General features: G+C 38.5%; 1 protein-coding gene across 1 annotated transcript; it reads left to right on the top strand.

The window, feature by feature from the left end:
* The first annotated feature begins 5,234 nt into the window (after window positions 1–5,234).
* On the top strand, window positions 5,235–27,406 carry LOC131630022 (uncharacterized). Its single transcript, XM_058900816.1, has 3 exons — window positions 5,235–6,417; window positions 6,628–7,904; window positions 27,347–27,406. Exons 1-3 carry the CDS (start codon window positions 5,235–5,237, stop codon window positions 27,404–27,406), a joined length of 2,520 nt encoding a protein of 839 aa, XP_058756799.1.
* Window positions 27,407–27,955: the final 549 nt, after the last annotated feature.

The following is a 27,955-nucleotide window of genomic DNA, read 5'->3' as shown; positions in this document are numbered from 1 at the left end:
AGCTATGCCAAGAAAGCACATGAACTACCCATGGACCTATCAAGATACCACTCCCAAGTCAAGAGAATGCTCAAGTCTTCCACATCCTTTGAAATTCACCAATTATCTTGAGAAGACAATATCATTGTGAGATTTTAAAATCCACCAAAACCCTACATGCCAAATTAAAAGATATTCCCCTTTAATCCTAGACAGACTACCATTTGATAAGAACAACTGTCAAAAGGTCAAAAATTTGATCCATAGTTAAAACAAAAATCCACCCCAACCATTTAAAATCCTATATCAAATAGAACTTTCTACCTCACAGATAACAAAGAGATAGGAGGACGACTCTGTAACCTCCAAACAAAAAGGAGAAATAAAGTCCCCTTACTCCAAAAGAATTCCCATCTTAAGTATGTTTACTCTAGTAAGATTTACATAGTAAAAAAGCTTATTCCAAGAAAAAACGTTTACTTTGGATGGTGTCCAACTACTCTAAACACGAGGGAGAACACTCGCTGATGAGGAGTGATATCCTTAGGAAGCTCCCACAAAAGAAGAAAAGTGTAGGAAGAGGAAACATAATAATAACCATCTTTGGAGTTACACCACCATTACCTATCAAACTTCTCAGAGGGATTAAAACCCCTAATGACCATTATAAAATTAGTAATCACAACTTGCTCATGCTAAAAAATACTTCCTCTTCTCCACTTAAGATCTCAAACCTATGACTCACCCTCTCACTTACCAACCTTCCCCACATAACCAATTTGTTTATCACATATAGGGAAGAGCCTATAGGATCGGACACTAAGAAGATAGACCCCCAACCAATGGTCATTCTAGAAGCAGGTATGAGGACTTGAACAAACCCGCTTGAGCAAGCCATCACGAAACCAATCAGAAGAGTGTTTTGATTTAGAAACAATAAAGACCTCCCTTTCACCAATATGAAAATAACACGAGGTACCCATCTCTTTTCCCCAAGGAAGACAGTATAGGCATATGGCCATATTTAGAAATTAAAATATCATGCCAAATACTAGACGCCCCCGAGAAAAACCTCCACCTCCACCCCCACTTACCCAAAATGACAAGGTTAACCAACATTAGATCATAAACACCTAGATCACCCAACTTCTTAGGTTTACACATAACATATCATTTTACCCAAGGGACCTTAGTACCCATTTAAAACCCTGGAGGAACCTCCTTTGAATATTTACAATCTTCTTTCAAACCTTGACATGCTTCTTAAAGAAAGACAAAAAAAAGATAAATATGGAATTAAGAATCGAGTTATGGAGGATCACTCCCCCTAAGGATACATATATATGCCTCTAAGAAAGGAGTCACCTAGTAGTGATATTTACTAAGGGTTCCCAAGTAGAGAATAATTAAGGATTAGCTCCAATCGGAAGGCCAATTACTTAAAGGGAAAATAATCTTACTTATAATGGAGGAAGTCACAAGCAATATCTAAGAAGGTTGGCTTATAATTTAGCCCAATGAGAGTAATCTTAGCAAATTTCACCCGAAGGCCTGAAGCAAGCTCGAAACTTCAGAGAAGCACTTTGATGGCCCAAATGTTAGCAATAGAAGACTCAACAAGATTGATTGTTTCATATACATACTATGAATGGGAGACCACAAAATCATATGCTCCCACTCGGATCCTTGAGAATAGATATAACTTTAGCGTTCTAGCAAAAAGCCCACTAAGGCCTTCAACTACCAGGAGAAAAAGGAAGGGGGACATGAGTTCAACTTGCTTCATTCCCCTTAGGATACTGGTTTCTTGGATCGTGCAAACATTAACCAATGTTGCAAGATTAACAGAAAAAACACAAGCACAAATCTGATTTAGGAGGTTCGTGGATTTTGGGGTGGGCCGGTTCAGTTTGCAGATCTGTTATTTAATGTTGGAATATTATATATATATATATATATATATATATATATATATATATATATATTATTTATAAATAGTCTAAATTAATATAAAATATATCATAGGATATTTATTATGTTTTATTCTAATAATTAATGGGTTGTGTTTTTGGCTTTGTATCTTGAGTTTTAATAATTATAAATATGTATCGCTTTAGTGTTTTATAGTGTGACAATCTTAGAGTTTATAGATAAAAGGTAGAGCAAAGGATTTAGGGTCTTCTCAAGGGAAAAATGAGAAAGGCAAGGGTTTTAGGAAATCTTTAGAGTTATCTAAGAGGATTATGAAACACTTGTTTACACCTTGGGTTTGTGTGCTTACATTGTTGAGTTGGATAAGATGAGAAATACTTGGTTAGAAAATTGGGGTTTGTTCTTGGGAGTCTTCAGGGTTGTTCTCGGGAACTCTAAAGGCGAAGGCTATTTTCTTGTAACCTATATGTAGTCTTTTGTAAGAACTTTATGATAATAATAAATTAGATATTTGATCTATCCCCTCAGAGTAGATCTTTTGATCGAACTGGGTAAACAATCCTTTAACCTTATTATGTTATATTTTCTGTTTATTGATTATTATTAATGAAGGTCATTTTTTTGGTTGGTACTGTTATTTTCGTCACATTTCAAAGTGTTGATTGAAATTGAACCTTGCCATTTTCACTACAAGTGGCGCCCACCGTGGGGAAAAGAGGTATTATTTACAAGTGAGCATCATGGTTAAATGGGAGATCACAAAAATTTCCGGAGACAAAGATTTTGGGTTGTGGAAAATAAAGATGCAAGTAATTTTAATTCAAGAGAAGTGTATTGATGCTTTCAAGGGTGAAGCATTGATGTCTGCCATTATCTTGTGCTTGGGGATATAGCTCTTAGAGAAGTCGCCATGGAGCAAACATCGATTATGATTCAGGAAAAACTTGAATCATTGAATATGACCAAGTCTTTAGCTCACAAGTTGTGTCTAAAACAACAACTTTTTCATTTTGAGTGGTGGAGAGCAAATCATAGTGGAGAAGTTTACATAATTTTACAAGATTATTGATGATCTTGAGATTATTGAAGTGAACATTGATGATGAGGACAAGGCTTTAATCTTGTTGAGTTCATTACCCAGATCATTTAAGCAGTTTAAGGATCCTCGTCTTTATGGTAAGGAAGGTACTATTACTTTGGATAAAATCCAAACAAGGGTGAAAAATCCAAATAATTTTCAAAGGGTAAAATTTTGAAGATTGATTATAGTGGTACACATTTAAGTGTCTCAAGAAGAGGAATTGAGTCTAAAGGGATGTCCAAATCGAAGAAGTTTGACAAGTCAAAGGTAAAATGTTTTAACTGTAAGAAAATATGTCACTTAAAAAAGGATTTTACTAAGAGAAAAACCAATGATGATTATGTTCAAGTTATGGTTGCCTTTGATGAGGATGGTTATGAGGATGCTAGTGCACTAATGGTATCAAGTTTGAAGGCTGAAGATAGTTCGCTCATAGACTCATGTTGCTCTTATCACATGTGTCCAAGAATAGAATACTTTGAAGCTGGTGCAAGGTTGAGTAGTTCACCTTGATGATAACAACACTTGCAAGGTTCATGGTATTGGTACAGTCAGATTTAAAATATTTGATGATCATGAATTTATTCTTAATGATGTAATGTATGTTCCACAACTCAAATGAAATTTGTTATCTATAAGCATGTTTGATGATCTAGATTATTGCACTAGAGTTTAATGATCGGTCACCATTTCTATCTAATTTCCATCATGTATTCGGTTTAAATCTGTCAATTCGGTAACACCTTGTTCCTAGTTTGATTGTTTTTGGTTTAATTATATCAGGTTTGGTTGTTTTTATGTTTTCTTTGCTTTATGTTTAAATTGAAGTTAATTAGATGCTTTTGATTCCGTTTGGTTGTTTTTGTTCATGTTTCAGTTTTGGTTGAATGGCCTAAGGCAGGAACGCAAGGATGAGTGAAGATGGGAGAGGTCGGAAGTAAAGAAATTGGAAATACTGGAGTCCAACACGGGTGGCCGTGTTGCTTGGCACGGCCCGTGCTGGAAGAATTGAAAGTCTCATACAAAAACCAGGGGGCTGACATGGGTGGCCATGTTGATTGGCATGGCCCGTGTCAGCAGTGCTGTTCAAGAATTCCCACTTGGAAGCCAACACGGCCGGCCGTGTTTCCTGGCACGGCCCGTGTTGGTAGGCGCGTGAAAATTCGTGTTTGTGGATTCTTGCTCCTGAAACTTAAGTGAAGGGCATTTTAGACATTCTACTAGACTGTGATGTGTTCTGAAACTATTTGGGTTAATTTTTGAGAAGGATTAGGGAGCTTTTTGCATCAGAAGATAGAAGATCACAAGTGGAGAGAAGATAGCTTATTCAAGGTTTTTGAAGACGGAGAGATTCAAAGGTTTCCACCATTGAAGATCAAAGTCACCATTAGTTTTGAGTAATATGTCTAAACTTTTGATTGTGTGTTTCTTGAATATTATGAGCGGCTAAACCCCCCCATTGCTAGGGGGTGGTCCTGATTTGCTTCTGTAATAACTATGAATTTGTGATTTCATCAATACATTGGTTTATATTACTCAGTTAAATTATGCAATGTTCTTAATTTTTTCTTTATCAGTCAAATAAGGATTAATCTACGGCTAACAATATAGGACTGTAGTTATCAGGGTTTGTGCATAATTTGATTATAGTAGATATCACCTAGGACTAGGGATAGCCTATAATCACCGGTTAAATCTTGAATAAATCAAGGCTTGGTTTCACCCTATGTCTCTAAGGACTTAGGTAGTAGGGTGAATGACCAAAGGTTTTCTACTAAGGACTTGGGGAAAAACATCCTAAAGATTAGGTAACTGGATACTATGAACTTATTGAAGAGATCTGAATTCAGGGTTGTTGCAAGCCAAATCAACCACTCATCCTAGTATGTCTTTTACATTAAAAAGAACCAGTTTTATAATTTTGTCTTTATTTTTGTGTAAGGATTTGTTCCACAAAACCCAAACCACAGTTTTTGTTCTATTGAGTTAATATAAAAATTGTATTTCCTATGAAGTCCTCGGGATCAATACTTGGGATTAAAACCCATTATAACTACATCGGTGAAAATAGTATACTTTCTATTTTTCCGATAAAGTTTTTGGCGCCGTTGCTGGAGAACTGCCAAAATACAGATTTTTAATCTTAATTCAATTGAAATTTTGTTGCTCGTCAACTAAAATTTTATTTTTAGCTTGATTTTGTTGATTTATTTTATATAACTAATCTTTGTCTAATTTGTTTATGCGAGAAAAGGCCTCAGCTGATTTTCCTTTTGACGCAGAACCAGAAAGAACATTGCACACTAGACCTAGACAAGCAAAAAGAGGAAGATTGGCAGCATACGAAGGAGAACAGATCATAAGAGATAAAGAAGAAGAAGAAGTTTCTGTTAATTCAGAATATTCTGCTTCAGATACGGAGACTATTCCCGAAACGATGGCAGCTGACCCACCTCCACCTGTCGAAAGACTCCTTGGAGATTATGAAGGAAATAATTTACCGGCTGGTCGGATGACAATTGTGAACCAACCGGTGAATGCGGCACAATTTCAACTGCATCCTAGCACCATAAATCAACTTGAAAGGCGTTCTTTTTCTGGAAGGGTGAACGAAGATGAAAATAAACATCTTCAACAGTTTCTCACCATGAGTACCACTCTGAAGATAGACGGACATACAGAGGAAGAAAAAAGGTTACGAATGTTTCCGTTTACTTTAACGGATGAGGCGGAAGAATGGTTCTATTCCCTACCAGCTGGTAGCATTACAACTTGGGAAGAGATGGAAACAGCTTTTCTGAAGGAATACTTTCCTGCTTTAGTGTCATTGAGAAAAATATACGACATTATGGCTTTCAAGCAAAAAGAAGGCGAAGTGCTGGGGGAAGCATATAAAAGATTCAAAAGACTCCTAATGGCATATCCTACTCACAATATGAACGCAAATGCACAGATGCAAATGTTTATAAATGGTTTAAGACTCAAGACAAGACAAATTCTTGACTCAGCTGCCGGTGGCTCATCGAATTTTGCAATAGCCTCCGGTATGAAAAAAATAATTGAAGCTGTAGCTGCTAATGAACATTTGGAGCTATATGACAGGGTCGCGAATAAACCAGAGGGAGTGGTTGATTTTAATATGGAAACCAACAAACATGTGAAGATTGAAGAAAAAGTTGCTACAGAGGTGGAAAAGAGATTGAAGGCTCTGAACATAGGAGTTCAAAAAGTGGCTCACGTCCAACAAACACCAAGTGAGGCATGTGAGATTTGCAATGGACCACACATCACTGTTCAATGCCTTGCAACTCCACATCAGATGGAGGAGATTAAATTCTTGAAGAAGAATAATCCCTACTCTAACTCGTATAATCCTGGATGGAAAAACCATCCAAACTTTGCATGGAGAGATCAAAAAGGGAACAGTCAGCAATAGGGGCAGAATCATTTTCAAAATCAGTACCAGCAGCAACCACAACAACAGGTACAAAATAAGGCAGATTGGGAATTGGATATTGAAAAAATGGCGACCCATCAAATTCAATTTCAAGAGGAAACAAGAAATAATCAAAAGAATACCTCAGCTTCTATTAAAAATTTAGAAATGCAGATGGGTCAAATAGCTTAACAACTAGCAAATGCTCAAGCACCAGGTGGCCTACCAAGTGCAACAATAGCAAACCCAAGAGACAATCACATTTTGAAAGCTATATTAACAAGAAGCGGTAAAACCGTGGGGAATGTTGAAGAAGAGGAAATTGAAGATGAAGGATTACTAGAAGTAGATCTAGAAATCAGAGATGATCTAAAACAAACTGAACCGATTGTTGTTGCTCCTCTTGTGGATGAGAAAAAGAAAAAAAGTGAACCTCAGCAAAAAATTGTTCTCCCATGTCCTCAAAGAGCAAAGAAGAAAGACCTTACTGAGAAAAAATTTGAGAAATTCTTGGAACTGTTCAAGAAGCTTGAAATTAACATTCCGTTTGCTGAGGCGTTGGAGCAGATGCCTATATATGCCAAATTAATGAAGGACATCATCTCTAAGAAGCGTTCCATTAGCACGGAACCGATATTGCTAACAGAAACATTTAGTGCTATTTTGCAGGGTCTCAAAATTCTGATTAAAAAGAAAGATCGAGGTGCTGTGACTATTCCTTGCACCATTGGAGACAGATCATTCAAAAAGGCGCTGATTGATTTATGTGCCAGTGTGAGTTTGATGCCTCTTTCTATTTACAAAAAGCTTGAGTTGGGTGAGGTACAAGATACTCGTATGACACTTCAATTTGCAGATCACTCAATGAAAAGACCTTATGGTATTGCAACTGATGTCCTTGTGAAGATTGATAAATTTGTTTTTCCTGTGGATTTTGTGGTACTTGAAATGCTAGAAGACGAAGAAATCCCTTTGATTCTAGGAAGACCGTTTCTAGAGACAGGAAGGTGTATGATAGATATTGAGGAAGGCACCATGACCCTAAAAGTCTATGACAAAGAGTTGAAAATTAATGTAAGGGATGCTATGAAATTTATAGATGAAGACGGGACAAGTAAAAGTGTTGAAGTGTTAGATACAGTCTTTATTCAATATGTTGAGAACAAGATGCTTGAACTACCATTGGAAAGTGTTTTAAGCTTGTCAATTTTTGAAAATGGGTCAAAGACAGATGTGGAAAAATCAGAAGTCCTGGGAATGTTAGAAGCTCAACCTCAGTGGAAAAGATCTAAACCGTACCGATGGGAAGAGTTGAGACCTAGTCAACCCATTGAAGAAAAACAAGAAACAAAGAAAGGAACAGAGTTGAAACAGTTACCCGAAAATCTCAAGTACATTTTTCTCGATTCTGAGGAGAAATGTCTAGCGATTATCAACTCGGGTTTAAAAGAAATTCAAGAAGAAAAACTCATAAAGGTACTCAAGAGATACAAGGGGGCCATTGGGTGGTTGTCATACCCCAATTTTTTACCCTAAGATCATATATCATTCATATCCCAATCATTAATCAAGAGCTTCACTTGGAAGTTTTGTTTGTGGTGTTGCACTCACCTCATCAATAAGAGGGACCATCAAGCATTAATGATTGTTTATCTTGTATGCATATTATACTAACCCAAATACCAAAAATATTGCTTTGTTTCTTTGTAGGCTTTTGTTTTGTAGGTACCAAGCCAAGACATGCAATAAACAAGGCATTTTTCACATTTTAGACTGATGAAATCGATTTCCCTACTGGGTAAATCGATTTCCCTGCTGCAATTTTCAACAAAATCACATTCTGGACAGCATGAAATCGATTTCCCTCCTGGGTAAATCGATTTCCCTAGTGTATTTTGCGCCAAATTCTCTTCTGGAACAGAGTGAAATCGATTTCACTCCTGGGGAAGTCGATTTCCTTGGGGCGAAATTCAAAAAAAATAGAGAGGGAAGCTTGATTTGATTTTGGCACCTATTTTCTTTGACCATTTTTGTCATTTTACCAATTTGCCACCTCACCAAAGTTAATTCCCTTCATTAATTCCATTTTAACCTCATTTTACCATTTAAACACCAATTAAACACAAGATTAATTACCAAATGCCAAATGACCAAATTTCCACTACTCTTACTCTCATCCTATAAATAGAGGTCTCTACACTCTCATTTCTCAAGCTTGGAGAGCCAAAAAATTGCTTGCAAATTCATTTCTCACCCTTTCCAAAACCCTCACCCAAAGTTCATTTTCATAGAATTAGTGAGATTCACATTGAATCTTACTAGTTTTGAACTAAACCTCCTACATTTCACTCTTTTCTTTGTTTGTTCATCTCCAATTTTGAAGGATCTACACACTTTGTGCTTGTTCTTGAAGCTACTTCAACATTTGATTCAAGAATTGGTAAATTCCTAAACTCTAAGATGTAGATCTTTGTGGCTTGTGTTCAATGCATCTTTGATGCTATATTGGTCATATTTGATGGTGAATTGATGGAAAATTCGTGCTCAAGTTGATGTGTGACCATAAGGTGTTTGTATATTTGTTCAAATCAAGTATCATGCCTTTAAATGATGTTTTTGCTGAAATTTGCACTGGTGAAATCAATTTCCTTAAGGCTGAAATCAATTTCATGCTGTACGTGACTTGTTTTTTTGAAAACTGCACTATGGAAATCGATTTCCCCCTGCATGAAATCGATTTCCTACTGACAGAATGCTTGTTTTTGCTATTTTTGACTTGTTTTTGGTTCTAACTCTTCTTCTACTCCATTCTTTTGATATTTTCTTTGAATCACAAGTTAGAGGCCTAATTTCTCTCTAATTTCAATGGACTTAGGGCGTCGATAGGATGAGAATCCAAATCCGCAAAATTAAGTGATTGAAATTATGGATGAAAGGAGCTTTTAATGTGGTTCCATCTTTTGCTTCTTTTTATTTTGATCGATGAAAGTCTTAACACCTTGAGAGTTCTTATGGATTCTTGGTAAAGACTAGATCACTCACCATTTTTCTTTTCGTGCGGTATTGCTTTCGGAGAGTGATCTACATATCGCTTCTCTCGCATGCATTAGCACATAAAGTTTTGACCGGCCTCATTGTAGGGTGATTTCTACATAAATCACTTGGCGATCTGCTTAACACAGCGCAATATTTCGTGTCCTGAATCAAAAAGATCAAATTTGGAAGAGAATTCTATGCGGTTGATTTAAGACTTATGGAGGTTTATTGTGTAGTCGCTATGATTTTATCAAGCTTCTGATAAATGTCCATTGAATTTAAATCCGAGAACATCCTTCACTCACCATCGATCTTTCTTACTAACTTTGATAGCATACTTGACAAGTTTCAAGATGGTTATCTTTAACATCTAACAACTAACTTTAATTTCCGCAATTTATTATATTGCTCATTATATTTTGCTTTACGCTTTATCATTTCATCATATTTACATTCCGCTATTTGTTTCTTTGTCCATTTGGACGTATTGTTTATGTTTCCGCTATTTTCTCTTTGTCCACTTGGACCATACTTTACTTTTATGCTAAAACATTAATAAACAACAAAAATCTAAAAAACTCTTAAGGCTCTCTTTTGGACGATTGGTTATTATCCCGAGCATTTTGGAGATTCAGACTTATGGACTTAGTGCCTCTAGACCCTTATTCTGTTATTACTCTGTTATTATTCCGTCTGTCTGGCATTGGATTGTTGTCTGTTTGTGTATGCAGGTATTTCCTTGAAAGTCCTTGATGGTTAATTCCAAGGCATTGAGATAAGGATTTTACCCGAAAACAGCCGTTACTCTGCCCGATTTTCGTCAGAATTTTAATGTGCTTAATGCAAAGTGGTGCTAAGATAATAAGTTCATCTGGATCCCCAAGTGGTAATATTTTGGTTTGGTATTGATAAGTCCAAAGGATGGGAACTCTACTTTGACTCATAATGTCAAGTGTTGGCTTCTTCTTCGGTTAGACCGTTTCTTTCCTTAGCTTTTATTTTACGCACTAGGTTAGCCTCTTCATCTCCTCCCATTCTTAAATTTTCAAAATCTTCTCCCTTTTTCAAAAAACCTTCTTATGTTTGCAACCTTTTCAAAACCTTTCTTTAAAAAAAAATATCTTTTGCCCTTAGTGGCCTTTTTCTTCAAAAAGTTTAGACACTGTTAATCGTCGAAACGAGTGGTTATACCCCACGATTTTGAAATTGATTGATATAATGAGATCTTTTCCGCGTGAGATAGCTAGTGGCATAATCGTTGATTTTATCCGAGTTGGAGCCCTTCTTTCATTTGCGATGCAAAGAACTCGTTTGTTCTCATGCTCAAGATCAATGGCTGAGTATTTCTCTCCGACGACGATAAAGTGTTTATTCGTTTTTTAAAAAACGTTTTCCCTTTTAAGCGGAACTACATCAGCTCTGACTTCTCCATTGCACCAAGGAGGTATGTAGGCACAAAGCTTAACGCTTTGCCGAGCTTATTTTAAAAATAAAAACGAACCCTTTTTTAGCACACACGACACAGATTTTCAAAAAGGTTCCTGTGGAGTACCACAGATATGAGGGGTGCTAAAAACCTTCCCCTTGTATAATCAACACCCGAACCTGAGTTCTATTTCTTGTTTTAAAAACAAAACTTTGGGTTTTACGTTCTTTTCCCTTTTTCCTTTGGAAACAATAAAGCGCGGTGGCGATTTCAAATGAAATATTGAGTCGAGTCAATTCCACGGCTTCGATCTCAGAATTTCCCCGCTACAGAAAAATGGCGACTTCACTGGGGATCCAGTTTTAAGTGTGTTAAGCCTATTTTTGTTTATCTGTGTGTTTTTATCTGTATATATTGTTGTGTGCTTTGTGTGTTTATTTTCTTTTTTCTTTTTGGTGCTCGATGGTTCCTTTGTGATGAGATAAAGTTCTAACCCGGACTTTGGTGAGTAACTTGAGATAGGAGGTGGTAAGACCAATAGTCGCATGTCAGGAGAAATCCTTACCATGAGCGTCATATGGTTGAACCCCAATCAGTGGAGGCCTCATGGAAGGTAGTAGAGGTTGTTACGAACCATCGTGATAACGCTATTACTTTCAATAGTGAGTGTCCATAGAAGCTGAATGGCCTAGAACCCTTTTAACCAATCTAAGCCTTTTTTAGGATGTAGTGCAGAAACAAGATCAAGTACCAATTTGAGCTTGTTGTCATGCGATACTACGCTCAGACGAGATCTTTTTAGGCATATTATTGGTGCCCATGAGCAATTGTGCATGCCGGTAATATCCGATAGAAGATTGAAAACTCTGGGAACCTTTGTAGAACCCGATCGGCAGGTACAAAATTCCTTAGAACACACCTTGTGGGATGGGTAGACCCATGACTCCATGCTCGTGACGTCGAACCTTTGAACCTGGACTGTGTGATTTTGTGTGATTTGATGTGATCTTGTGTGCTCTTGATTGTGATTGATGCATAAACCATGCATTCATGCATTCATAAAAATGACCTTCACAATTGGTTTTCAAGGAACTTAGAGACATTTTTTGTAAACATCACAGGTACCATGGATCAAAAGAGAAGCATCAAGAAGTACACTTTCAGGAATTCAAGTGCAAAAGAATTGAAAGAGCTAGCAACTTTGGTTCCTAATCTTGACAACTTCAAAAACCGTTATGGGAAATTGATCTCTATCTTGAAGACCAAAGTGGAAAAGGGAATTCTTGAGACTCTTGTGCAGGTTTATGATCCGGTTTATCATTGTTTCACCTTTCCGGATTATCAGCTTATGCCCACTTTGGAGGAGTATTCATATTGGATTGGTTTGCCAGTTACGAATGATATACCGTTTAGTGGCTTAGAGAAAGAGCCTCAAGTTAATGAGATTGCAGAGCTTCTTCATTTGAAGATATCAGATGTGAAAGCAAACATGACCAAAAAAGGAGGAATTTGGGGGTTGACTTTTAAGTTCTTGATCGGAAAGGCTTCTATGTTGGCTAGTAAAGGAAGTATGATTGCTTTTGAGACATTTTTGGCCTTGCTCATCTATGGTTTGATACTCTTTCCCAACATTGACAACTTTGTTGATGTTAATGCTATTCGGATCTTCATGATTGGGAATCCTATGCCTACTTTGCTTGGGGATACTTATCATTCCATTCACTATAGGACTGATAAGAAAGGTGGACTTATCAACTGTTGCACTCCTTTGCTCTATAAGTGGTTTATTTCGCACTTACCTCAGACTAAGAATTTCTTGAACAATCTTGATGGTCTCTCATGGTCTCAGAAGATCATGCCTCTTACTAATGGGAATATCCATTGGTATAATCCTGCTTATGACATTGGCGAGATTATTGATAGTTGTGGAGAATTCCCTAATGTACCTCTTCTTGGTATACAAGGAGGAATTACCTACAACCCCGTTCTGGCAAGGCGTCAATTTTGTTACCCCATGAAGGAGAGACCCGCTAGTATTCTTGTGTCAGGAATCTTCTATCTTAATCAAGATGGAAATTCGGATATGAGAAATCGGTTTGTGCGTGCTTGGCACCATGTTGATAGGAAGAGACATTTGGGAAAGAAGCAATGTGTTGCTCTCAAAGACTATACTGATTGGGTTCAAGCTAGAGCTCACACTTTTCAGATGCCTTATTTACTTGAGGAGCCTTCTCTACTCATTACTCCACCTTTGTCTTCCACTATTCCTATCGAAAGTAGTGAGGAGCATCTAGAGCTCATAGCTAAGATGAGAATAGAAAGAGATGCTTGGGAGAAGAAGTTTCATGCTTCAGAAATGGAGAATAAAGAGTTGAAGATACATTTGAAAGAAAAGGATGAAATGCTTGATATCTAAGATGGTTGGTTAATGGAGAAGGATGATCAGATCCGTCATCAAGAAGAACTACTTCAACAACATGGAGAAAAGCGAAAGAGACAACAAGAAGATTCAGTTGCATGGAAGGAAGTTGCTGATAAGCTGATGGTCGAGAATGCTCATTTGAAGGTCTTTTATGAAGATGAGTTGGAGAAGCTCCGTAGGAAGCTGCAGAGAGGAGTTGGATCTTCGTCAGAAGTGTTCCCTTATAGTTTTTAGCTTTTCCTTTGTTTTGTAATCTTGAATCTTTGAATCCTTTTGCATGCTTTTCCATTACTAATGAAAGAATGATGTTATGTTTTATGTTGTTTTTGCTAATGTTTACAATTAATGTCTTAAAGTTCCTTGAAAACCAATAAAAATCATTTGCATTGCATTTCATGCATCATTCCGCATTTTGGTCTTGCTTCCGAGAGTATTCCCGAGGTCTTATTCAGTGTTCTTCATACAGAATCAAGCTGTCTCACCGGTATAACACTCGAGCTAACTGCAAGAAGAAGATGGAAGGTCTTGAACAAGAGAATCGTGAGCTACGCGAAGAGGTTGTTACTTTAAGATCTGGTGTGGAGCGTCTCACTGCTCTGGTTGAGACATTGATGGCTACTCAGACTCAGAATCAGAATCAGGTTCCTCCTCCCAATGCCCAAGCTCAGGGTCAGGCCACTGTGATTTCTAAAATTGCTACTACAACAATTCCTGTTGTTCCTGTTGGTGCTACTCAGCAACGTATGCCTAATGGATATCCCTGGGGTATGCCTGAAGGTTATTTGTCTGTTCCTGAGATGACTCGTCCGTTGACTTCTGTTATGGTCAACACGTCTCCTATTGTTCATACTGGTCCTTTTCTCCCGGAGCCCATTTATGATGCTGCTCCAAGTGAAATTCATGACAGAATGGATGGTTTCCAAGATCAGTTTGAAGAATTGCAGAAAGAGATGAAAGCCCTGCGTGGGAAAGAACTGCTTGGAAAGAATGTGCATGATCTTTGCCTTGTTCCCAATGTGAAAGTACCTGCTAAGTCCAAGATCAGTTTGAAGAATTGCAGAAAGAGATGAAAGCCCTGAGAAGTATAAGGGAAACTCCTGCCCTCAGGCACATCTGGTGATGTATGTAAGGAAGATGTCCACTCACACTGATGATCAACGTCTGTTGATCCACTATTTCTAAGACAGTTTGACTGGAGCTGCTTCTAAGTGGTATATGGGCCTTGATAGCACCCATATTCGCACTTTTAATGACTTGGCTGAAGCGTTTGTGAAGCAATACAAGTATAATGTGGACATGGCTCCTGATAGGGATCAATTGCGAGCTATGATGCAGAAAGAGAAGGAATCCTTCAAGGAATATGCTCAGAGATGGCGTGAGGTTGCCGCCCAAGTGATTCCTCCGATGGAAGAAAAAGAGATGACTAAGATTTTCCTGAAAACTCTTGGCCCGTTTTATTATGAGAAGATGATTGCAAGTGCTCCTGTAGACTTCACCGAAATGGTGGGTATGGGTGTCAGGTTGGAAGAAGCTGTGCGAGAAGGTCGTCTGGTTCGGAATGACAATTCGTCTAGTGGTGCGAAGAAGTATGGTTCTTCATTCCAAAAGAAGAAGGAATCAGATGCTAATGCTGTTTCTCATGGGAGGAATAGTCGATTCAGAAATCAACCTCAACAAGTGGCGTCAGTAACTCCTGTTGTGAATTCAGTGCATGTAGCTCCTGTTAATCAACAACCAGCAAGGCGAAATCCGTATCCTCGAGTTAATATTGATCCTATCCCCATGACGTACACTGAACTGTATCCTGCACTAATTCATAAGAAGTTGGTTCAAACCACCTCCTGTTCCCGAGAAACTCCCTTGGTGGTACAAAGCTGATGCCATTTTCATCAGAATGCTCATGAGCATGATTTGGAAAATTGTTGGTCTCTGAAGAATGAAGTTCAGAGATTGGTTCGTTCTGGTATGCTTTCCTTCCGTGATACTGCCCAAATGTGCAGAACAATCCATTGCCAACTCATGAAGCGTCTGCTGTGAATATGGAGTATGGGTGCCCTGGGAAATATAAGATTTATCGTGTGGAACACATCAGAGGATAATTGGTAGAGATGCTTGCCACTCTGTGTGAGTATAGTCATTATGAGCATAATTATGCTGCTTGTAGGATTTGTTCGGTCAATCCTCGAGGATGTTATATTGTGAGAAGAGATTTACAAGAGATGATAGATTAAAGGCTCATTGAGATTTTGAGGAATAGAGATGAAGATGATGTCAATGTGATTGAGCCATGCTTTGAAATCCCGGAATGTGTAGAGATTGGTTATTACGGTAAAGCTGCTGTAGAACCTCTTGTGATATGTTTGCCTGGATCTGTACCTTATAGCTCTGATAAGGCTGTACCTTACAGATACAATGCCACCATGCTGGAAGCTGGAAAAGAAGTCGAGATTAAGCCTCTGTCTTTTGTTGAGAATATAGCAGATGTTAGTAGAGTGACTAGAAGCGGACGAGTTTTTACTCAACCCCAAGCAGTTGTGGATGTCCAGAGGAATCCTACTCAAGTGCCTGTGAATGATACGACGAAAGTGAATGCTGGGTCATCTTCAGGAAAGGAAATGGATGAGATTTTGAAGCTTATCAAGATGAGTGCTTATAAGATTGTGGATCAGTTGCATCGTACTCCGTACAAGATCTCTATAATGGAGCTGCTGACGAGTTCTCCTGCTCACAGGGATTCTTTAATGAAAATACTTGATCAAGCCTTCGTGGATCATGATGTGACGCTGGATCAGTTTAATGGGGTTGTGAGTAATATCACTGCGTGTAACAATCTGAGCTTCAGTGATGAAGATTTGCCTGAGGAAGGAAGGAATCATAATTTGGCTTTGCACATCTCTATCAGTTGCAAAGAGGACTCAATGTCTAATGTGTTGATTGATACTGGATCATCTCTGAATGTCATGCCAAAATCCACTCTTGCTAAGCTCTCTTATGATGGCACACCAATGAGATTTAGCAATGTGATTGTCAAGGCTTTTGATGGATCAAAGAAATCAGTGGTCCGAGAGGTTGATTTGCCTATTAGTATTGGACCGTTTGTCTTCAAGATTACTTTTCAAGTGATGGACATCTTCCCTGCATACAGTTGCTTATTGGGACGCCCATGGATCCATGAAGCTGGGGCAGTTACTTCGACTCTTCACCAGAAGTTGAAATTTGTGAAAGATGGAAAGATGGTCGTTGTGAATGGAGAACAAGCTTTGCTGATTAGTCATCTCTCTTCGTTCCGTACCATAGAGGCTGATGAAGTAGTCATTGGAACTGCATTCCAAGCCTTGCCTGTTAATGAAGAATTCAAAAAGGATGAAGCTTCCATTGCCTCCTTCAAAGACGCTCAGCTGGTGGTTCAGAATGGACATTCAGGAGTATGGGGACAAGTGGTGAGTCTGCAAGAGAACAAGAATAGAGCTGGTCTGGGATTTTCTGTCTCAGACAAGTCTGTGATGAAGCTTGAATCTACTTTTCGTCCTTATCAGGAAATGTTCCATAGTGCTGGGTTTCTACATCCGACTCCTCCAGAAGTGAACGCTATTATTGAAGACGAATCAGAGCCAGAAGTGCCAAACTTTGTGACCCATGGAAAGATTATTAAGAATTGGATCACCATTGACATTCCTGAGTGTACTCATGCTTCAAAGTAATCTGCTTTTATGTTTTTCAAAATCCTTTCATTCTGCCCAAGATGAGAGTGAAGTTGTTGGGGCTTTTTCCTGTTTGTTTTAAACATTAAAATCATCAATAAAAGTCATTTTGTTTCTGCATATATATGATTTTTATCTTTTTGCTTTTTCTGGAAAGTGATAACACAAAAATCCTTAAAAATGTTTTCATTTGCCATAATCTGCATGATTACATGTTTGCATATATCTTTCCTTTTTCTTGAAATAATAATCACTTGAGCAGGTTAATCAATAAAACCGTTGAAAGTAATGACCCTGCACCCTCTCCCAACTTCGAGTGTCCTGTGTATGAGGCGGAAGAAGAAAGTGATGAATGTATTCCTGATGAGATTTCCCGACTGCTTGAGCACGAGGAAGACACCATTCAGCCGTATAAAGAGCCGTTAGAAGTCATCAACTTGGGTTCTGAAGAGGATAAGAAGGAAGTCAAGATTGGGGCACTACTTGGTCAAGATGTTAAGAAGAGGATGGTAGAGCTTCTTAAAGAGTATGTTGACATTATTGCGTGGTCCTACCAAGACATGCATGGGTTGGACACAGATATTGTAGAGCATCGTTTGCCTTTGAAACCAGAATGTCCTCCTGTCAAGCAAAAGCTAAGAAGAAGTCATCCCGATATGGAAGAGAAGATTAAGAATGAGGTCTTGAAGCAGATAGACACAGGTTTCCTTGTCACTTCTGTATATCCTTAATGGATTGCCAATATTGTGCCTGTTCCGAAGAAAGACGGAAAAGTTCGTATGTGTGTTGATTATAGAGATTTGAATAAAGCCAGTCCGAAAGATGATTTTCCTCTACCTCACATTGATATGTTGGTAGATAGCACGACAAAGTTTGAGTTTTTCTCCTTTATGGATGGTTTTTCAGGATACAACCAGATTAAGATGGCACCTGAAGACATGGAAAAGACAACCTTTATTATGCCATGAGGGACATTCTGTTACAAAGTGATGCCTTTTGGGTTAAAGAATGCTGGGGCGACGTATTAGAGGGCCATGACCACTCTTTTCCATGATATGATGCACAAAGTAATTGAGGTTTATGTGGATGACATGATTTCCAAGTCCCAGTCAGAGGAAGGGCACATGGAGGATCTTTTAAAGTTGTTTCAGCGTTTGAGAAAGTATCGTCTCCGCTTAAATCCAAATAAATGTACTTTTGGTGTCCGTTTCGGAAAGTTATTGGGTTTCGTTGTCAGTGAGAAGGGAATTGAAGTAGATCCTGATAAAGTTAAAGCAATTCAGGAAATGCCAGCACCAAAGACTGAGAAACAAGTGAGAGGTTTCCTCGGACGTTTGAATTATATCTCCAGGTTCATTTCCAATATGACTGCTACCTGTGAGCCTATCTTCAAGTTGTTAAAGAAAAATCAGGGATGTGTGTGGAATGAAGATTGTCAGAAAGCTTTTGACAACATCAAAGAATATTTTCTTGAACCTCCCATTTTTCTCCCTCCAGCTAAGGGAAGACCTCTGATTATGTACCTTACAGTGCTTGAAAATTCAATGGGATGCGTGTTGGGTCAGCATGACGAGTCTGGTCGAAAAGAGTATGCAATATACTACCTTAGCAAAAAGTTTACCGAGTGCGAAACAAGATACTCGCTGCTTGAGAAAACTTGCTGTGCTTTGGTGTGGGCTGCTCGCCGACTGAGACAGTATATGTTGAGCCACACCACCCTATTGATTTCCAAAATGGATCCAATTAAGTACATATTTGAAAAACCTGCGTTAACCGGAAGGATTGCACGCTGGAAAATGTTGTTATCAGAATATGATATTGAATACCGAGCTTAAAAAGCTGTGAAAGGAAGTGTGTTGGCAGAGTACCTCGCTCACCAACCAATTGATGATCATCAATCTATCAGAATGGACTTCCCAGATGAAGCTATAATGTATTTGAGAGCTCAAGATTGGGATGAACCATTGCCAGAAGAAGGACCAGATCCTGGATCCAAATGGGGTTTACTTTTTGATGGAGCTTCTAATGTTCATGGCCATGGTATTGGTGCTGTGATTATCACTCCACAAGGTTCACATGTTCCTTTCACTGCAAGGATATGTTTTGATTGTACAAATAATATTGCTGAATATGAAGCTTGCATCATGGGACTTGAAGAAGCCATTAATCTGAGGATTAAGATCCTTGATGTTTATGGAGATTCTGCGCTTGTGATTAATCAGATTAAAGGAGAATGGGAAACTCGTCATCCTAGCTTGATCTCTTACAAAGATTACGCCAGAAGGCTGTTGACGTTCTTTAACAAAGTTGAATTCCACCACATCCCTCGAGATGAGAATCAGATGGATGATGCTTTAGCCACATTGTCTTCCATGTACAAAGTGAATTTCCATAATGAGGAACCCCGGATTACAATCAGGCATCTTGATAGACTTGCTCATGTATTTGCAGTTGAGGAATCAATAGATGAAAAGCCTTGGTATTTCGATATTAAGCATTTCCTTCAGACTCAAGAGTACCCACTTGGGGCATCAAATAAGGATAAGAAAACTTTGAGGAGATTGGCTGGCAGTTTCTTCATCAATGCGGATGTTTTGTATAAAAGAAATTATGACATGGTTTTGCTCAGATGCGTGGATAGACACGAAGCAAACATGTTGATGCATGAAATTCATGAAGGTTCTTTTGTTACTCATGCCAATGGACATTCGATGGCTAAAAAGATGCTTAGAGCAGGTTACTATTGGCTGACAATGGAATTTGATTGCTACAAATTTGTAAAGAAGTGTCATAAGTGCCAAGTGTATGCTGACAAGATTCATGTGCCTCCGACACTTCTCAATGTCATTTCCTCTCCATGGCCTTTCTCTATGTGGGGTATCGATATAATTGGCATGATTGAACCCAAGGCTTCGAACGGACATCGATTCATCCTGGTAGAAATCGATTAATTTACCAAGTGGGTAGAAGCTGCTTCATATGCTAATGTGACAAAGCAAGTTGTGGTCAGATTTATCAAGAACAACATCATCTGCCGATATAGTGTACCGAGCAAGATCATCACTGATAATGGCTCGAATCTGAATAATAGCATGATGAGAGAACTGTGTGAAAGTTTCAAAATTGAACATCACAATTCTTCGCCTTATAGGCCAAAGATGAATGGAGCTGTTGAAGCAGCAAATAAGAATATTAAGAAGATTGTAAAAAAGATGGTTGTTACGTACAAGGACTGGCATGAGATGCTCCCATTTGCTTTGCATGGGTACCGTACATCTGTTCGTACTTCAACCGGGGCAACCCCCTTTTCTTTGGTTTATGGTATGGAAGCAGTGCTCCCTATTTAGGTTGAGATTCCATCGTTGAGAGTTTTAATGGAAACCAGGTTATCTGAGGCTGAGTGGTGTCAGAGCAGGTTTGATCAATTGAATTTGATAGAAGAAAAGAGAATGACGGCTTTATGCCATGGTCAGCTATACCAGAAAAGAATGAAGAAAGCTTTTGATAAGAAGGTTCGACCTTGTGTATTCAGAGAAGGCGACCTCGTGCTCAAAAGGATCTTGTCTTTCACCTTCGATTCAAGGGGCAAGTGGACTCCTAATTTTGAAGGACCATATGTTGTTAAGAAAGCCTTCTCTGGCGGTGCATTAATTCTTACAACTATGGATGGAGAGGATCTCCCACGTCCCGTGAATGCTGATGTAGTCAAGAAATACTTCGCCTAAAAATAATAAAAGAACAGCTCGCTAAGTTGAAAACCCGAAAGGGCGGCTTAGGCAAAAAAGAGCGTCTCGGTGGATCGAAAACCCGAAAGGGCGGTCCAGGCAAAAATTAGAGACATAAACAGAATAAAATACCCGTTGGACTGAAAACCCGAAAGGGCGGTCCAGGCAAAATTTAGGGATTCATGGCAAGTAACTACATCAGACAAGACTTGATCATTAGTAGTCATCTGTTTATCATGAGAAGTTCAACACATTTCAACGGAAGCCTTTGCTCAGGAATTCCAAGTTGAGAGAGAGGATGGGGTCATTACATTTCAATGTACCTTTTCCACAAAATTACCATTTTCCAAACTCTGTAATAATTCATGGGGTCTTGCCTTTTGCAGGCTACCATCCTATTAAAAAAGTTTGAGCCTTTGCCCGTTATTTGCAATCTTATTTCTTTCATATATCTCAAAATGTCATTTATTGTGGATAGTAATTTTTGAAACAAAGAGAAAAATTGATTTCAACAAAATCCTTTTGAAAATTATAAAAGAAGTTTTACTTTGATTCATGAGTGCATTACAAGGAATGGATATGTTGATGTATTCATGTGCAAAAGAGGAAGAATATGTTCCACTCAATGTACCTTTGGCCTGGTTCGAATATGATGTAAAACTCAGATGCTGTGTTCTCTCAGCTCCAATGTTTCCCTGGTGTTGGGTAGCATTTATTCTGAAGCCATCAAAAGATTGTTATAGCAATTTTTGCTCTAGTGTTCAGCTCGAGACATGCTTGATTGTTATTTTTGTACTCTATCTCTTGAGTTAATTCTTGTGCTAAGTTTTGGCAGCATATGCATCATTAACATGCATCAAAAACAGTCATGCATTCACATTTGCTATCATGAAGTTTATTGTCAATCAGATTGCTCCTTCATTTAGAGTGTCTTAAGCAGAAAATGCTCACTTTCCTTGAAATCCCCACTGAATTTGTTTCTATGTGGATAATATGTTTCAGTTATTCTGTTCAGATGCCTACAACAGAAATCCAGTGAGTTTCTCCCTCACCTGGTCCAGCCTTTTTGGCATCTTCTTGGCCATGGATTGATTTTTGGTCACTAGATGATGAATGTTGAGATTGTGCATTTGTGTTTGCATCCTCAATCTTTGAAAAAACAAGTGCTATTGATTTCTCCTTATCGTCCGTGGTACGGCGATACACCTCTTTTCTACCTTCAGTGGAACGTTGGTAGCTCACCTTCAGTGGAACGTTGGTGTATTATCTTTCATCGTCAGTGGCACGTCGATGAATTTCTCTTTAATACCTTCAGTGGAACGTTGGTATATGTTATCGTCAGTGGTACGGCGGTACACCTCTTTCATCGTCAGTGGTACGTCGATGAGTTTCTCTTTTAGACCTTCAGTGGAACGTTGGTATATGTTATCATCAGTGGTACGGCGGTACACCTCTTTCATCGTCAGTGGTACGTTGATGAATTTCTCTTTAATACCTTCAGTGGAACGTTGGTATATGTTATCGTCAGTGGTACGGCAGTACACCTCTTTCATCGTCAGTGGTACGTCGATGAATTTCTCTTTAATACCTTCAGTGGAACGTTGGTATATGTTATCTTCAGTGGTACGGCGGTACACCTCTTTCATCATCAGTGGTACATCGATGAATTTCTCTTTTATACCTTCAGTGGAACGTTGGTATATGTTATCGTCAGTGGTACGGCGGTACACCTCTTTCATCGTCAGTGGTACGTCGATGAATTTCTCTTTAATCCCTTCAGTGGAACGTTGGTACATGTTATCGTCAGTGGTACGACGGTACACCTCTTTCATCGTCAGTGGTACGTCGATGAATTTCTCTTTTATACCTTCAGTGAAACGTTGGTATATGTTATCGTCAGTGGTACAGCGGCACACCTCTTTCATCGTCAGTGGTACGTCGATGAATTTCTCTTTAGTGCCTTCAGTGGAACGTTGGTATATGTTATCGCCAGTGGTACGGCGGTACACCTCTTTCATCATTAGTGGTACGTCGATGAATTTCTCTTTAATTACTTCAGTGGAACGTTGGTATATGTTATCGTCAGTGGTACGGCGGTACACCTCTTTCATCGTCAGTGGTACGTCGATGAATTTATCTTTAATGCCTTCAGTGGAACGTTGGTATATGTTATCGTCAGTGGTACGACGGTACACCTCTTTCATCGTCAGTGGTACATCGATGAATTTCTCTTTAAATGCCTTCAGTGGAACGTTGGTATATGTTATCGTCAGTGGTACGACGGTACATCTCTTCATATCATCAGTGGAACGATGGTGTGTTTGTTGTTAACAGAAGATTGGCATTCTGATTCAGGATGCATATTTTCTCATCCCCAGTGAAAGAGGATGCCCCCTTTCTCACCTCCGGCGAAAGGTGATGTTTTAACCTCTCTGGTGCGAAATGTTTTCCCCAGAGAAGTTTCATTTCCCACCAAAGTTTCATCTCTCCAACAAAGTCTTGCCTTCCCCAGTGAAGTTCTACCCATAAGACATTTGTTTCCCCAGTGGAGTTCCTTTTCCTCCCCGGTGTTGCCGTGTTTTATCCTCATCATATACATTCATTAAACATTGCATAGCATCTTAGGTTCAAAAATTGTGTTTTATATATTTAAGTCTCTTTGATTTCGTCAAAACGAAGATTTCCAATCATCGTATCTCCGAATCGAAGAAACTTAAATAGGGGCATCTGTCATACCCCAATTTTTTACCCTAAGATCATATATCATTCATATCCCAATCATTAATCAAGAGCTTTACTTGGAAGTTTTGTTTGTGGTGTTGCACTCACCTCATCAATAAGAGGGACCATCAAGCACCAATGATTGTTTATCTTGTATGCATATTATACTAACCCAAATACCAAAAATATTGCTTTGTTTCTTTGTAGGCTTTTGTTTTGTAGGTACCAAGCCAAGACATGCTATAAACAAGGCATTTTTCACATTTTGGACTGATGAAATCGATTTCCCTACAGGGTAAATCGATTTCCCTGCTGCAATTTTCAACAAAATCACATTCTGGACAGCATGAAATCGATTTCCCTCCTGGGTAAATCGATTTCCCTAGTGTATTTTGCGCCAAATTCTCTTCTGGAACAGAGTGAAATCGATTTCACTCCTGGGGAAATCGATTTCCTTGGGGTGAAATTCAAAAAAAATAGAGAGGGAAGCTTGATTTGATTTTGGCACCTATTTTCTTTGACCATTTTTGTCATTTTACTAATTTGCCACCTCACCAAAGTTAATTCCCTTCATTAATTCCATTTTAACCTCATTTTACCAATTAAACACCAATTAAACACAAGATTAATTACCAAATGCCAAATGAACAAATTGCCACTACTCTTACTCTCATCCTATAAATAGAGGTCTCTACACTCTCATTTCTCAAGCTTGGAGAGCCAAAAAATTGCTTGCAAATTCATTTCTCACCCTTTCCAAAACCCTCGCCCAAAATTCATTTTCATAGAATTAGTGAGATTCACATTGAATCTTACTAGTTTTGAACTAAACCTCCTACATTTCACTCTTTTCTTTGTTTGTTCATCTCCAATTTTGAAGGATCTACACACTTTGTGCTTGTTCTTGAAGCTACTTCAACATTTGATTCAAGAATTGGTCAATTCCTAAACTCTAAGATGTAGATCTTTGTGGCTTGTGTTCAATGCATCTTTGATGCTATATTGGTCATATTTGATGGTGAATTGATGGAAAATTCGTGCTCAAGTTGATGTGTGACCATAAGGTGTTTGTATATTTGTTCAAATCAAGTTTCATGCCTTTAAATGATGTTTTTGCTGAAATTTGCACTGGTGAAATCGATTTCCTTAAGGCTGAAATCGATTTCATGCTGTACGTGACTTGTTTTTTTTGAAAACTGCACTATGGAAATCGATTTCCCCTGCATGAAATCGATTTCCTACTGGCAGAATGCTTGTTTTTGCTATTTTTGACTTGTTTTTGGTTCTAACTCTTCTTCTACTCCATTCTTTTGATATTTTCTTTGAATCACAAGTTTGAGGCCTAATTTCTCTCTAATTTCAATGGACTTAGGGCGTCGATAGGATGAGAATCCAAATCCGCAAAATTAAGTGATTGAAATTATGGATGAAAGGAGCTTTTAATGTGGTTCCATCTTTTGCTTCTTTTTATTTTGATCGATGAAAGTCTTAACACCTTGAGAATCCTTATGGATTCTTGGTAAAGACTAGATCACTCACCATTTTTCTTTTCGTGCGGTATTGCTTTCGGAGAGTGATCTACATATCGCTTCTCTCGCATGCATTAGCACATAAAGTTTTGACCGGCCTCGTTGTAGGGTGATTTCTGTCGCACGCTCGCGAAAATGAACAGAGTCGCCACCAATATATTTATCCCAAAGAGGGAAAGGAATATCAGAAAACCTAACAAAGGAAGGAACAGGGTCTTGCGACCAGAGAATCAAGGTACGGGAGTCGGTTACGCGAGGGGAAGGTACTAGCATCCCTCACGCCCATCGTACTCGATGGTATCCACCTATGTTTGTTGCTATCTAAGGGTGTATAAATCTAAAGCTTAATCACTAAGGGAATGCATGCAAATGGAAAAAAAGAAACACGGGGAAAATAAGGTTTATAAATAGTTGTGCTCGCTTAGGCCCCGCGACCTAATGCCTACGTATCCTTTTCAGGAATCAGAGCGCCGTAGTTCGGCTCTTTAGTTTTTGTTTGTTTTTGTGTTTTTTAGTGGACGAAGTTACATTCTCACTCCGCTGCTCGACCTCTGGAGTCTTAAGCTGGGAATGGAGCGGAAATAACGTGTCCGATTAAAGAATGCCTCGGAGGCGAGATGAAGAAGAGATTTTGAACGTTTCGAGTGGAACCCTAAAGCAAGGGAGACTCGGGTTGCTCTTTGGTTTGTGTTTTTTAGAAGTTGGGAACTTACGCCTGAATGGAACCCTAAAGCAAGGGAGATCCAAGCACTCGAACGTTCCCTAAAGCAAGGGACGTTCAAGCTTCCATTCCCTTTTTAATGATTTTCACTTTTTTATTAATGTTTTATTAGGTATTTTCTTTGTATTTTTGAAAGGGATTTTATTTTGATATTTATTAGATGTTTTAATGTTGAAAAGGAAAAGAAACTAGCCTAAGTATGAAGGGAATTTCTACCTAATGTTATCATGGTTTCTACCTAAGATTAGGAATATGAAAATAAAGATCACAATTAGAAGTCAACAAGTAGGATACATGAAAATAGTACAAGAGCATGAAATAGAACGAGTCAAAATATAGCACAAAAGTGAATTAAAAGTACTATTATTTTTATGTTGATTTTTATGAGAGCAAATGAATTACAAGTCAAGTAAAAAGACTAAAAAACAAATAGCCTAAAAACTAATATTTTTAATGATTATTCTTTATGACAAAATATGCATTAAAGTCTAAAATTAGGAGAAAAATGGTGATTTTATTATTAAGAGAAAATGGTAAAAATCTAATTAAATCATGAATTCAATCAAATAACATAGATGGCCTCAGGGGTGTAAAACTGGATTACAGGGTATGAAAAGCAACAGGGCGCTGAGCCCAACAGGTTGGCCCAAGGGGCGTTTTTTGGAGCAACAGATTTTTGTTTACTAAGAAGAGAACATGGGCCCGGTAGGGGTGCGTTCAGCAAAACTATTACAGGCCCACAATTATTGTTTGTTATAGTAATTGATTTTTATGACCAAAAAAGACTAATGGGCCGAAAGGGGGTGTGACTAACAGTTATGGCCCAATGTTATGTTGTTACCAGAAAATTGAATGAGAGGTGCACGATGGGCCTTCCTGGGGGTGAATAAAAGCAGTTCGTTTGGCCCAGGATATTGATGTGATCCATTTTTATTTGTTATTCAGAATAAACAATAATTAATTAATAAAAAAAACAAAAAAAGATAATAGAAATTGGGAATTAGGGTTCGTGAAAAGTGTACCGATTGAACTTCTTCTTCTCTCAACTGTGTACGACGGCGCCGGAGTCTCCAATCGATGTTCGCCGCGAGTTGCGCAAACAACAGCTCTCCACCGATTTCATCCTTTTCTCGATTACGAACCCCTGTCTTAGTTCCAATTTGAAGACTTGGTGTGAAGATTGAAGCGAAGACGATGTTGTTTTCAGATTGTTGAATTGCGTTTTGGCGATGGGCGAAGAACGACGAAGCTGAGCTGCCGGAGAGGCTCTGACGACCTTCTAACCTTGACGTCGGTGATTAATAAACGCGAAGAGAGGCGAATGAAGTTCTGGTTTCAGGTAACACCACTAATTCCTCAGCTTCTCGTAATACCTCTTCTTCTATCTTCTTTTAGTTTTTTTTCTGAAATTTCTTCTTCCCTTTTTTGCTTTTTTGCGTGCCGGCGTGCTCTGTATGCGTTGAGAGTTGAGGCGAGGTTGAAGAGATAACGATGAATATTGAAGGATGCAAATGGATGATGAATGACTAAGAATGATACAGTGATGAAGATGATGGTGTGTAGGTGACGAGAAGTGAGTCTGTTTTACGTGAATTTGTGAATCTGGTTCTTGATTTTTGGTTCTTCTGTATTTGCAGATTGAAGGTGATCATGAGGTGAAGCTTCAATCTGAAGTGAAGAAGATGGAGAAGAATTGAAGGAGATAGAAGGTGAGTGTTAGAAGTGGAGAACTCAAGATGAAGATGATGAATGAAGTGGCAGAGTGGTGAAGAAGATGGAAATGGTGAAGTGAAGAGAGCTGAGAAGTGGTGAATGAATGGAAGTGAAGGGAGCTGTGAAGAATGTAGCAGTGCTCTGTTATATATATCTTGAAGATGAAGAGAATTCCAGGTTATGAGGTGAGTTCAACTCTTGATTTCAGTTAATTCCCTCTCCTCCTTTTTGTGTCAAAATTCTGTTATCTGTTTAGAGTTTTGTAACCGACTTTGGGAAATTAGTTAGGGTTGTTATAGGTTGTTACAAGACTGCTTTTTCTGTTATAAAAATTGGTTAGAGGTGCTGTTATAAAACTGCTTAGGAAGTTAGTTACAAATCTGTTTTTGGTGGTTATAAGGTTAGTTAGAAGTAAGGATGTGAAGAGAAATTAGTTAGGGAAGCTGTTAGTTAAAACAGTTAGGAAGAGGTTTAGAAATAGGTTAGGACAATTAGGTGTTGAAAGGGTTATGTTTGGAATGTGTGTATATTTT

The sequence above is a fragment of the Vicia villosa genome, unplaced genomic scaffold (genome assembly GCF_029867415.1).
Source record: "Vicia villosa cultivar HV-30 ecotype Madison, WI unplaced genomic scaffold, Vvil1.0 ctg.000637F_1_1, whole genome shotgun sequence".
Lineage (NCBI taxonomy): Eukaryota > Viridiplantae > Streptophyta > Magnoliopsida > Fabales > Fabaceae > Vicia > Vicia villosa.
The sequence above is the reverse complement of the archived record's forward strand: the minus strand, read 5'-3'. Positions and strand labels throughout refer to the sequence as shown.